General features: G+C 37.8%; 1 protein-coding gene across 1 annotated transcript; it reads right to left on the reverse strand.

Moving 5' to 3' along the window:
- Nucleotides 1-42: 42 nt before the first annotated feature.
- LOC143297253 (putative oligoribonuclease) lies at nucleotides 43-13,137 on the reverse strand. The gene is made up of 6 exons (XM_076609494.1): nucleotides 12,931-13,137; nucleotides 7,982-8,065; nucleotides 6,988-7,065; nucleotides 6,079-6,299; nucleotides 2,465-2,518; nucleotides 43-1,374 (listed from the first exon to the last, which is right to left on the reverse strand). The coding sequence occupies exons 1-6, from the start codon at nucleotides 13,123-13,125 to the stop codon at nucleotides 1,287-1,289; spliced, it is 720 nt and encodes a 239-aa protein (XP_076465609.1). The 5' UTR covers nucleotides 13,126-13,137; the 3' UTR covers nucleotides 43-1,286.
- Nucleotides 13,138-14,361: the final 1,224 nt, after the last annotated feature.

The following is a 14,361-nucleotide window of genomic DNA, read 5'->3' on the forward strand; positions in this document are numbered from 1 at the left end:
ACAATATATATATATATATATATATATATATATATATATATATATATATATATATGAATTGATTTACTACATCAACTGAATTCTTTTACCTAAAAAAATGTTAAGCATTTCAATTTTTCATATACAGACAGCGAACTTGACCATGGTGTTTACCCCTTTTAATTTAATATATTGGATGAAACTTTTATAGGACAGTAGGCATACTTAATATTTAGGGATGACGGTTAGTTACCTAGGAATATTCCACATTTAAAACAATTATATGGCACACATCATTGGTTGTATCATTCTCTGAGGACTGGATTTGGCAATGAAATAAAAATTCCAAATGTTTGTACATATCTATTATTTTTGTAAGGTGTCTTATGTCTATCATTGACTTTTGTACTTCAAAAACAAGACAAAGTGTACTTTTTCTTTTGACGTGAACAATATATATACATGTACATCCAGTGGCTCTGACTCCTAAGTGCTCAAACTGTACATCGTTTTGTATTCTTGTGAGTAGAGAACCAGACCACGCACAGACGTGTCATTGTTCAATATGTGGAGTATGTTCTGATTTGTTATGCTTGTCTTAATTTCCTTGTTTCTGTTTCATTGTTTTTAAAAATTATAAATTCTTCATTGTTGATGGAAAATAAAGTGTTCTATTTATGAATACAATCAAAAGGCTGGGGTTTTCTGTGCTGATTTTTATTTTATTTTTTTATATAATGAATAATTCAACAGCTGGAAAAAGGCTGGAAACAATATTTGTTGTTGCACCGACTTAATTTTTCTTCTTTCCTTCTTTTTCTGCTAAAACCAGTCCCTTCTCTCTGACCATCCATCTGTCACAGTTTTTTCTTAGATTGAATGCAAGTGCCAAAAAAAAAAAAAAAAAAAAAAAAAAAAAAAAAGAGAAAAAAGAAAAGAAAACAAAATCCAACTGGCATTTGATAAAAATACAAAGTCATGTTACAAACTGTCATGACCCGGTATTCAAGCGCTGTCCACTTTAGGAATTGAGATTATATGCAAACCACAAAATACAAAGCAATGATACCAATCTGATGGCCCAGGATTCTGCCACTGATGACTTGGTGTTTGATAGAATACAAATACAAAATTAAGTTATGTTCCCAGCCTTATGGCCCAGGATTCTTACCATATAGGCATCCTTAATCAGCATGATGATGGAATGCCACCCTTTGGCCACAGGTGTTGGGTGCAATCGCTAGAAGCAGGTAGCGAAGATCTGTGTAGGCAAAAGTCAGTCTGCTGTATGTTCCCAGTCCACTAGTTCAAGATGTCGAGGAGTCTGACAACTTGAAGATGGCTTGTCTGTAGTACTGCAGCTCCTTGATGCTCTCCCGTATGTCGTCCAAAGCTCTGAGACATCACAACAAACAACTTTGTGTGTACACAGAAGACTTAACAGTATAATCCATGAAAGGATTATCTGTTTCTGTATTTTACCAAACAATGTGCACATCTATTTCTGTACATTTCATACCGTTTTCAATTTTAAGATGAATGAATTTCTTGCCTTCCACCCCCCATCTGTTGTATCTGCCTGGTGTTTCTGCCCAATACTCCTGTTACACTCAGTATGACAGTGGTCTGCAGAAAGCAACTCCTGGTTGAAGGGTTATGTTCCTTTTTGGGAATTCCATTTTCAGGATTCTCGCTGTGAACGGTCAACCAAAAGATAGGAAATGCTGATGGTCTGAGCTGGAAGACATGCACATCAGACAAGTTTCTGTGTCTGTCGTGTTACTTTCTATCGCTAAATTCTGAGACTTTTTTTTTCTTTTCTTTCCCTTGCAATGAAGGTTATATTGGACCAGAAAACATCTATCACATTCCAGAAAAGATCATCACTATCACAAATATGGAAAAAAATAAAAAAAGCAACAGCAAAAATCACACCATGTAATCAGTTTCCATCAAAAATTAGTGAGACGTTTTTTGCACTATTTTTTTTTTTGTGAGTGTGTGTAACATTTGTGGCTTATAAACCTCTACAGCTTATGTGTGAACAAATCCACAATTAAAAAAAATTTTTTAGGGGATGCGGCTTAAAAAATGATGCTCTCAACAGCAATATATTTGAGTACAGGCATCTGTGTATGTATGTATATATGAAAGTATGAATTATGTATGTATAATAAATATAGCAAAGTGACTGTCCTAGAGCCCTCTTGGCCGAAAGAGAGGGGATGTAACTTGGGCAAGACACTCTCCACAATAATCAAATTCTGGTCCAGATAGACGGGGCAGCAGGTGCCTCCTATGCTGTTCTGTTAGTCATAGTTGGAGTTGACTATCATGCATATAGAGAGAGAGAGAGAGAAAAAGAGAAAGATACACACACACACACACACACATATATATATATATATATAATGTTTGTGTTCAGAACAATGCGTGTGCAAAATCCAACCAAAACAAAGAAACTCACTAATGATAATTAACTTACCGATGAGCCAATTCTTTCTTGGGTTTGGAATTGAATTCAGTTGGATACCACCGTCTGCAATGTAACAAAATCAATACAACTTGTAAAAGGAGGCCAGGAACATCACTAATGTAGCAGCTGATGGAAAGGGGTTATCAGCATTAGCTCGAAGTTGTGTACTTTACAGAAACACTAACAACTGACCACTGCATGCAAACACTCAAGTGGTTTGATTCAATCCTTGTTTAAAATCCCAAATGACCATGAAGGCCACATGAAGGGCTATTAATAAATACTAGTATTATTGAAAAGCCTTCACAACATTAATATTTGAACAAATCCATCCATACCCATATCACACCGGAGCCGTGAAACAATATTCAATAATCAAAACATGTAGTTAAACCCAAAAAACAAAAACAAAAAAAAACAAGAGAGGCAAGGCCTTCAAGACTCACTTGTGACACACTTAAAAAATAAAAATCGTTAAAATGTGTTCTGTATTTGTTATTATAAAGCTTCGCGTTTAAAAAAAAAAAAAAAGAAAAAAAAAAGTCCTAACCAGATTCGAACCCCACGTGTTCGGGTGAGAAGAAACTGTCTTATCCACTACACTATCGTGGCTCCTTAACTGACGTTCTAAAATTTAACATTTGAACATACTTTTTTAAAGGGCGATAAATCAATTGCGGTATTCGCAGTGAGAACGCTGTTTAAATATTATTCTGGTGTATCTTGGGCATTCAAAAAATCTTTAAGGGCAATAAAAAAAATTTTTTTAAAAAATCTTTTTAACCCTTTCGCTGCCAGGAAAATAAGATTTAAGTGAAATCTATTTGCCAGGGTTTTTTCACAAAAAACGGGTATAAATTTTCAAAAAATTCTGTGCTCTTTGTTATTGGAGAAAGACCCATAAAAGTATATATTTTCTGAAAGGGAAATGAATAAAGAATACAAAACACATGATGTTTTCCCATTTTATGCATTTTAAGTGACATGCTGTTGTTTTGAAATCAGTGTTTTGTTTTTTGCCACATTTTCAACTTGTTCATTACAAACATTAGTCTGGTAATTTGCACAAAAATATCATTTTCTGGACAAATGGATATCTGCACACACAAAAGCATACTAGAACAACCACAATATAAAAAAACTGAAAAAGAAATAGATGCATTGTGACTTCTGCAAGTGATAATATGGATGTGAGGCCACGCCCCCTCAGTCTCCACCCCCCTCCTCTTCACCCCTCTCACACCGTCACTTCATCAGACCGCGTTGGCTGAGTGCCAAGAAAATAGCTCATTCGGTGCCCTGCTAAAAATTCGTCTGCTAGAGTTGAACAGCCTGCGTCACTCACTGATAGTTGTATCTTGGCCACTCTCTTGATTGCTCCCTTTATTTTCTATCAAATCGTCCTATAAATGTTCACCACTGTCTTCTCCTTCGAATTTATGCTCCAATTCTTTCTGAGCATTAGCTGAAGAAAGTAATCTTGGTTGATTTAGTTCGCCACGAGCGCATGTCTTGAGCACGGAGTCAGTCCGACATTTTGTTGAGCGAGCGAGGAGAGGAGCCAGGCAAAGACTGCGGCCAGTAACCCAACCAAAACGTTCAAATAAAGGACTGCCTTATGACGCATATTGTTTTTCTAGCTATGAATAGAATCCAGAAAGATTCCCCAAGCTAAAGCTACCAGCATTTTTGTCAACGAACTGAATGCAAAGCAGGGAAAAGTCAGAATATTTCGATGACGAGTTATCTCGTCATGCAGGCAGCGAAGCATACATGCTTGCCATGACGAGTTATCTCGTCATGCAGGCAGCCTAGGGGTTAATGGCTATCGCGGCAATCACACTGCAACATTTAGCCGTTTTCACTAGATCTAGATAGATGTACAAGTTTAGTTACACCCGCCGGGAATGTAGTACGACACAGTCGATTCAATTTCTCTTTTATGTTCATTCTAGTTTTATAGTTTTAAAGTTGATATGAAAATTTAGTATTTTGTTAAACTAATAACATGTAGAGCCAAGTACAAGTACTTCTAAACATCGTAAGAAGTGAAAAGGACTTCATTTGGAGAAAAGTCAAGACTGGAAATTTTTTCGTTTCATCGTGATCAGTTCAAGGGTATTAACTCGCATGGTTTACAATTTTTAACTGTGAATTCCGACTGATTCTGTGGATATTTTTATGGCTGTTTGGGGCATAATCCAGTAAGTGATAAGGCGTTCACAAATCTTTCTCTGAATAAATATTTAACGGTCTCCTTCTCCAACTTTCCATCACATGTTATCGTGCATTGTCCATTGAACATAGGATTGAACGGGCAGGTCAACAACTTGAAACAAAATGGCGTCGTTCGCGTTCGTGAAGAATATGAGCACGTGCTTTGAATGTGTATAAATATGTGTAGGTAATTGATTTTTGCCCATGACCTTCAGGGCTCAGCCAACAGATCTGTAAAGTCCACTCGCCATACTGATTTTAGTATTTTCCGAAAAAGACCACTTGGGTGAATGAACATAGTGAAAGCCCTGTACACTGAGAGTAAAACACACAAGCTTTTTATGTATTGAGTATTATTTCAAAATGTAATATTTAAGATGAGAAAGATCAGTTTAAAGCAAATTAAGTCCCCTAGCATTAATTACAGAGTAATTTCCCTTTTTTTACTATCTGCACCAAAACGTTTGCAAAATAAATAGAACTTCCATGCTTAGCAAAAGAAGTTCCTGTTTGAACAAAAAATGATCATAATGACTGCTCTTGTTGTTGTGTCAGAATATCAGATCAAAGTGCCAAGTTTAGAGAATACAAAAAATATAAATATAACAGTAAATGCAGTTTGCATATAATTAGGCTTCATTTTTGACTCACTTGTGTAAACAAAGTACGTTTTAACCCGGTGTTCGGTTGTCTGTGTGTGTGTGTGTGGTAAACTTTAACATTGACATTTTCTCAGCAAATACTTTGTCAGTTGACACCAAATTAGGCATAAAAATAGGAAAAATTCAGTTCTTTCCAGTAATCTTGTTTAAAACAATATTGCACCTCTGGGATGGACACAAAAAAAAAAAAATGAAGCCTAATTATATGCAAACTGCATTTACTGTTATATTTATATTTTTTGTATTCTCTAAACTTGTGAATGTTGAATCACACTGATGTCGTGAAATGTCAAAATATAACCTTGTGTGCAAGGGGGAAAAAAAAAAAAAAAAAAATCGTCAGAAAACACACACACACACACACAAAAAACCAACAAAAAAACCACCTTCGTTCATCGTTTTCAACAAATCCATTTCGATCTGCTTCTGAAGTCAGCCAACAGTGAAGCAATTCCCCGTGTTTGTGACCTCACAACTTATACAAAATGGTGGTTTCCATGACCACTTTGATGCATCACATTTATTCAAATATTAAGACATCTTGCAAAAGTGCATATTCTTGAAGCTCTATGTGCCATATGCATGAAATAAAGCTGTTGTTTTTTTCTCAAGATACAAATTTATTGGCTTTGAAAAGTACTGGAAAAGCCATCATTAACTAGAATTTACTTATGTAATTGTAAACTAAAAAGAACCCACATTGCGTCCCCTCAAAAGGCATGACGGAAACGCTGTGCTACTGACCTGCACAGTTCCTTCACGGTGGAGACATCCACGATGCGGTAATGCAGGTGGCTGGTCAGCGAGGGCATGTAGCGCTGAAGAAACATCTTGTCCATGTGCACCGAGTTACCAGCCAGAGGCGCGCAGCCAGCGTCTGTGTGTTGGCGAACAAAGGCCAGGACCTTTTCCTCCGCTTCTGATGTGCTGATCTGGCTCTCCAGTACTGATTTGGTAAGACCTGACTGGGACAGGCATTTTTATTTTCCTATTTATATGTGTGTGTGTGTGTGTGTGTGTGTGCGCGCGGCGTGTGTGTAAGCATTGAGTGTTGTGTTACATAGTTCCAAACATAAACAAACCTCCACAGCAGCAGCATCCTTATTTGTCGCCAAATATAGAAATACTGCCCAAAATTCTGTGGATTTGTTATATCAAGCCCTGCTCTCATGACGACCTCACAGCAGTCTCAAACTTCCAATCCTTTTAAACATTTGAGGAAATTATGATGATGTGGACAGTGATGATGAAAATCTGACAATGATTCATAAGATAATCTTGAGGAAGAAGGAACAGGATTATTGCTCCTTTTTCTGTTTGTGTCAATGTCAAGTGCTTTTGAGTTTTGTTTGCGGAAATACCCCAAAAAATATTATAAACATGTAATAAATGTAATAAGTACTCAACAAATCACACAGTGAGTCCTTTTGCTTCATTTCCATGTGAAACATTTTTCTTTTATTAGCAAACGTCTGTGTAATACCATGCACAAATACTTCCAAACAAATGCTATAGTAATTTTAGAGTACAAAGTACTGACATAGCTTCTTTCTTTTTGCTGCCTTGACATGGAACACAGCTGACCTCAGTGCTGGTAGTCAAGGGGTTAACAGGAAATGTATCTGCTCTCCAAACATTTGTTTGTGAATTTACCTTTCCATGATGCTCCTGACACCAGTCGTTCATGCTGTCCATCAGTTCTTTGGACTGGTTGATCACGATGTTTGGACCCTGTCACCAGCACAAGGAACAAATGTGCTGTACAATTTAGCATTAGAAACCAACAACACAAATAATGTGACATACAAAACAATTATAAACACACAAAACCAGTTATGAGATGAATGGCATGTCACTGATGGATTCATATTATCATTAATTTCAACACTGTTTTCTGCACCCCCAAAACAATTCTAGCAGTTGCAGTAATTTCAGACACTGAAAAAAAAAAAAAAAAAAAAAAAAAAAGGGGGGGGGGGGGGGGAACATTTAAGTTTCCAGACTGCAGTCTGTCGCACACACACACACACAAATCATCCACAGTACAAATCAAAGACTAAAGAAAAAGCGTGAAAATAATGTAATGTGAAAGGAAACGGTTTGATCTGGAGTTCAAAATATATTCGAGGTACAGGACAAAATTGAAAATCTATATAACTTCAACAGGTGCTCAGGTTCTCTCTGAGTCCTAGGCCACGACTAATATATTGATCTATTGATCATACTCCATAATCATAGCCTAATCGTGCAATGGTCATTTTGTTGTTTGGGCACTTATCAGGCTTGTAATCCCTGGTATTACTGTGCTAGAGGCAATTGAACACTATCATGCACTTCACATATTGCAGCAACATGTTTTCCTTCTATTCCAAGGCAGCATTGCAGATTTTAGTCAACTGTCTTTAGAAAAAGGTCAGATTGCATGTCCTACTTAAATCACACACACACAAAAAGAAACAAACAAGAAAAGGCAAAACAAAAAATGACTCCCCAAAAGAGACAAGATATTCTGTGAACAAAATTATTTTCAAAAGTAACCCTCCCATCCCCCTTCCAAAATGATTGAACATAACTTATAGAATATGAAATATATATATATATATATATATATTTTAAAGGAAAAAGACAAAAGAGAATCAATCATCACCTCAGCAATGACCTTCAGGTTCCCCGACGTGACAATGCAGGCGATCTCGATAATTCTGTCCTTCTCCACATCCAGACCGGTCATCTAGAACAACATCCATCTCAATTTCACATCTGCAACTGTGTAAGTGTTCCAAACTTCTATGCATGACCTGAGTGTTTATTTCATAAAGTGTAGGTGTAGAGGTGTGTGTGCATGTCACTGTGTGAGTGTGCGCACTGGTTTTTTCTCCCTGTATAGAGACAAATATATTATCTTGATCTTTTCCCTGGACTCTGACATAGTAAGTCACTAGTTCAAAAGGTTAAATGACTATTTCAAAGAAAATGCTTACTTTTCAAAATTGCATAGATTTCGTTGTTTATGTGCTACTTACAGAAGTGTTCATAATTCATTTTCATTAACTCATCACATCCAACTTGGAGGTCTTCATCTTCCATATTCACATCATTGTAAGTCCTGTATAATTTTACTGAAACTGACAGTGTATCAACTGTATACTGTTGTATATAACTACTGAGATACATATATCACAGAAATTTTGAAAGGAAAATCTTAAAACTGTGATATTCAAATAATACATTATACAATGCCTTTTTTGGTCTTTAGAAATACCACAGTTTGTATAAGCAACATGTGTTTCCTTCTGCATGAGCACACACACATTTGTTGACAGAGGGAAGTGGGAGGCAGGCATGACAAATGGCTTAACAGTCAATGCAAGACAGATAAATCAACTGAGCCAATCATTTTAACCCTGTCACCACATTAGTCAACAGAGGCTGACCATTTGTGTTCAGTCCAACTGGCACTAGCTGCTAATATGGAAGGTAGGTGGCAGAATGGTTAAGATACTTATCTACCAATACAGTGTTCGTGTAGGTCTGGGTTTGATTCCAGCTCTCACCCTTTCAAGTTTGACTAGAAAATCAAACGAAGTATCTAGTCATGAGATGATACTGAGGTCCCTTGTGCAATGTGCACTTGGCACACTGAAAAAGAACCCCTGACAAAATTCTGAATAACCCCACTCTGATATATGCATTCACTTAAGGTCTGAATTGCACATTGGGTTACGTTGCTGTCAGGGATCTGCTTAGCAGATGTGGTGTAGCATATATGGATTTGTCTGAACACAGTGACTCCTGAAAAAAATTGAAATTCTGAAATATTGCACAAGTAGACAGCGAAGGCAACACGGCTGAATGTGACAAAATCACTCAAGTCATACTGACATAGGCTAACAGAATACTGTTTCATTCTTCTGAGCGAGAGCTAACACTGTGGATTTTCTTTTTCTGGTCTGAAATCATTTTCAAAATTACATTATTTCTATAGTTTTACATGTAAAACTAGTAAAGTGTTATAAATTTCCTACTTTCAAATCATCTCTACATCAGTTTAAGAATATAGTCTGAAAAATCTCACATTTGTAAGGGCTAGTCTTAGAATTAGAATAGGTACAAATTTCAATATAGCGAATCTTGCCCCCTTTCAGTTCTCATTGAAATAACCTTTGCATGCTGAGACCAATACTTTTCAAAGACTCCAAATTTAATACATTCTTCTTAGAAGCAACTACCTTAATTAAGAAAATAAATTTTTTTAATAAGGATGTGTTCCACAAGTTTACTTCAGCTAATGCCGCAAACCCAAGTAATAGTAGTATTTAGAATAGATAAGTTACTGACTTAGTGATGTTTGTCATCAACATCAACATGAGCTTTTTGAGAGCATGGAGAGTGGCCAGCAGACAGACATCCTTGTGATGGACTTCGCTAAGGCCTTTGATTAGGTAAACCATAGCCTCCTATCACACAAGCTCCACCACTATGGGATTCAAAGAGAAATCAATAGGTGGATCACCAACTTCCTAAGTGGCAGAGCGCAAGCCGTAGTTGTAAATGGAGAGTGCTCAGACATTGTGTGACATCAGGAGTCCCTCAAGGGTTAGTTTTAGGCCCATGCCGGTTTCTGGTTTACATAAATGACCTGAATGTCCAGCACACATCTGTTTGCAGATGACACTGCCGTGTACAACACGACCACTTCCCAACAGGGTCATCTGCATTTACAAGAATATCCCATCCAGCTTGCTGAGTGGGAGAAGAGATGGGACATGACCTTTCATCCTGGGAAGTACCCCACACTTCCAGTGACCCATAACAGAAGAGCTCTAACCAACGACTATGCACTGCACGGGCATACTCTGGAAACTGTCACCAGCGTCAAGCACTTAGGAGTTACTATCACCAAAGACCTGAACTTGAGCTTCCACAGTAACACCTTGTGCAAAAAAGTCAACAAGACCCTGGGCTTCCTGAAAAGAAATCTGAAGATAGGCTCCAGAAGCATCAAAGAGATGGCTTACAAGTACTATGTACTTCCCATCCTAGAGTAATGCATGTTCAGTCTGGGATCCTCATACTCAACTGAACATTGACAGACTTGAGGCCATCCAGCGGAGAGCAGCCTGCTTCGTAATAAGCGCTACAGACACACCTCAAGCCCCTGGCCTACCCTTCAGGACAGGAGATGGACAGCACGCCTTGCCATCTTTTACAAAATCCACCACAATTTGGTCCACACTGACCACTCGAGAACAAGTTAGTTCCTGCTCCACCACGACAGTGACATGGTCATACTCATAGCCAGCAATTCAAGCTCCTACAGTGCCAAACCCAGTACCTTCAGTGTTTGTTCCTTCCAAGGATCATTCGGAACAGTTTACCTGATGATGTAGTGGAGGCCAAGACCATCGACACTTTCATGTCAAGGGCCTCCAAATTTCAACTTCAACTGGACAGCATTTTTTCTTTGCCGGGACCCGGGCTCCCCTGGCTGAAAACCGGGGGTGCTTAACAGTCATGGTTCTGTTTTTTTTTTTTTTTTAATTTTTTTTTTAAGATAGATCAGACTCCCCCTCTACAAGTAATAGCCGAGACGGGCGCAACAGCTGAGTGGTTTAAGCGTTGGACTTTCAATCTGAGGGTCCAGGGTTTGAATCACGGTAACGGCACCTGGTGGATAAAGGGTGGAGATTTTTCCACCCAGGTCAACATATGTGCAGACCTGCTAGTGCCTGAACCTCCTTCATGTGTATACGCACACAGAAGATCAAATACACGTTAAAGATCCTGTAACCCCTGTCAGTGTTTGGTGGGTTATGGAGACACGAAAACACCAAGCATGCATTAAAAAAATGTTAGTAATGGTCAAAGTTATGACCGCTGAACATTAATGGAAGAAGAATGAAATTGATGATTGTGGTCGTTAATGAGGAAGAAGAACACTGAACTGGAAACATTTTACTGGTCATCAACCCAGCAATTCAACATGAATCTTGTTGACACAAGTACTAAAACTGAATGGGAAGAACTCAAGAAAAGCATGGATATCGATATTAAAATAATAATAATAATGTGAAAAAAAGACAAAAAAACAACAAAAGACAAGCCATACATGATACAATAGCTTTCAAAGGGGTGTATAGATACATTTATATTAGTAGTAGTAGTAGTCGTGGTGTATGGACTGGCATTTGACTGCCTAGGCCTTTTTTCTTTTTTTTATGTCCCCTTCAATATCAGTCTCCTTTTATTTGTGGAATACATATATGTTTTCTTTCACATGTTCTGTATATCACTCATCAAGGTCAATAAATTTTTCTTTTAAATTGATATTTATGTCAAGGAGGTTTTTGAAAACATTAGTATTTTGTGCAAGTTTAGTTTTGATTGGTAGTGCATTCCATATTTGTGCAATTCTATTAGCTAATGAATTTTTCCTTAGGTTAGTATTACAGTGCTCTTTACAAATTTTCATCATTGAATTTCTTGTACTCTCATAATCTGACATTCTAAAAATATTATTCACATTGACTTCATTATAGCAATTTAACATTTTGTATGTTTCTATTAAATCCCCTCTTAGCCTTCTTCCCTTTAATGAATGCAGATTTAAGTATATAATTCTCTGTTGATAGCTCATAGATTTGCATTCTTTTAATATTTTAATTGTTCTTTGTACCCTTTCTATAGCTATAGATTGTCTCTTGAGGTATGGGTGCCACACAATATTACCATATTCCACTTGTGATCTAACCAACTATAATGTTTTATACAGTTAAATATATCTTTATCTAAATAGGTAAATATTCTCTTATAGCTTAATCATTCCTATAATCTGGTTGGCTTTATTTATTATATTCTGTATATATATGTATGTCAAAAGATAGTTTATCATAAAAAATTATGCAAAGGTCTTTCTCACTTTGACAATGTCAATGTCCTGTGTGGTGTTTTCTAATATCATAATATGGTATTTGTTTCCTGGATTTTTTCTTCCCATGTGCATTACTTTACACTTTGATAGTTAAAATATAGATTCCATCTATCAGTCCAGTCTTGTAACTTATATAAGTCCTTTTGTTCTGTAGTATTATTTTGTGCATTGCCGTAAAGCTTAGTATATACTACTGTCAATGCGGAATGTTTTTCGTTTGGAGCGAAAACAAAATATTCAACATTTAGGTTTGTGAATATTCTCTTCAGTTACAAAAAGAAATATAACTGACAATGGAGTGGTGCTCGTCGTGACGAAAATGAAACTAGCTGATACCGTGTTTTCGGACAAGCCGTTCGCTGCTGCACACCGGGCCCACCTGTGCAATGCTCGTCCCTCAGTGCACAATGCTGGCTGGCCGCACGAGAAGTGTTGCAACTGTGGGCCAAGCACATCGCTTCAAATATGCACGAAAACTTCCGTTAACATAGGTCTCTGAATTTAGGTTACGAAAACTGGACACTATGCTATTGTATACGGATCAGTCCGCAACATTTGACACTCCCTCAAACTGAAACTGGTCAAGATGTCGACTCTTTCCTAAAGTGCGAACACATCCGCGATCCTACTTTCATGAGCTGTGTTCCAGGAACAATGAAACGCACCTCCAAATCGACCCACACAAGTCGCTCTTCCTTCTGGTCGCCGTTGTTCGGCGAGGTATCGTCTGTCTTGGCTTTTTTTGCGCTACTCATCCTTTTAAAACCGCGGTGTTGTAGGAGACTGTGAAACTGGAAGGTGTGAGCACAAAGAGAACGCGCGAAATCTCTAGTCGTCTGCAACAGGAAAAGTGCTGCCATGCTACCAAGGGAGTTAACTGCTTCTGAAATATATCTTTGTACCGAAATCTGAAAAACGAATGTTTCAATGAGAGAAACATTGATAAGCTTAACAGAGAGACGGACAGACAGAGAGAGAGAGAGAGAGAGAGAGAGAGAGAGAGAGAGAGAGATGTGAAAAAAATGCAAGAATTAAAATGAAAAAACTACTGTACTCACCATTTGCAAAATAATGATATCCAAACACACACACACACACACACACACAGTGGCACATTTAAACCTTTCTGGGTCTTCAACAGGGTGATAAGGAACTAAATAAAATTCTGCCTATAATGTCAAGAGAACTGTATAAGCAATTCTTCTTTTTGTTGTTGTTGTTGTTTCAAACCCTGTCACTGATTTGGAATGTGGGGACAAAAGTGGCAGATGTGATTAATGTATGGGAGGGTTGTGCAGCATCAACATGAGAGTAACACAATTTTCTTCCTTACCTGATGTCACTGAAGAGAGAGAGGGAGAGAGACAGACAGACAGAGACAGAGAGACAGAAAATGTGTGTGTGTGTGTGTGTGTGTGTGTGCACGCGCGCACCATCAATATCTGGGTATGGGTAAAGTTTTTGGCATTATCCTTACATTCTTTATGATACTTTTTTTTTTAGCTATCCCATCTTCCACATAATTTCAGTGGCATTACTCTCCATCTGCTTAAAACAACAACAACAATACACTCAAAGAATTGTACACGAGTTTGCTGAGTTGCGGAGTCAGTTATGAGACCACACACCAGTGGAGACTGTAGACTGCTGTTGAGATATTTTAGTTGTGTTCAGCGGCACTTATTCTGATTCAGCATACACAGGACACTACCTATACTAAGCTCCCTACTGAAGGCAATCATCACCCAGTTGCGGCTGGAACTAGACTGGGCATGCACACACCCAAACACACAAATGTCATGCACTTACGCAGTTACATGCACTCTCTCTCTCTCTCTCGTATCTGTCATACACGCACACACTATATGATGCAGTTAGAGAAACAGATGAAGTGTCTTCACCCTTTGTCTGCCTGTCCGTCTGTCAGTGTCTCTCTTTCTCCCCTCTCTCTTACACCCGCTTACATTCACCCGCCCCCACACATGTACAGACACATTAAATATAATCAAAAACACAGCATTTTATTTCACAGATCTCTGGAACTCATATCTATCAGTCTGAGAAAAAAAACAAAAAAAACAAATCGTTTCAGTGGT

Source organism: Babylonia areolata, chromosome 22 (genome assembly GCF_041734735.1).
Source record: "Babylonia areolata isolate BAREFJ2019XMU chromosome 22, ASM4173473v1, whole genome shotgun sequence".
Classification (NCBI taxonomy): Eukaryota; Metazoa; Mollusca; class Gastropoda; order Neogastropoda; family Buccinidae; genus Babylonia; species Babylonia areolata.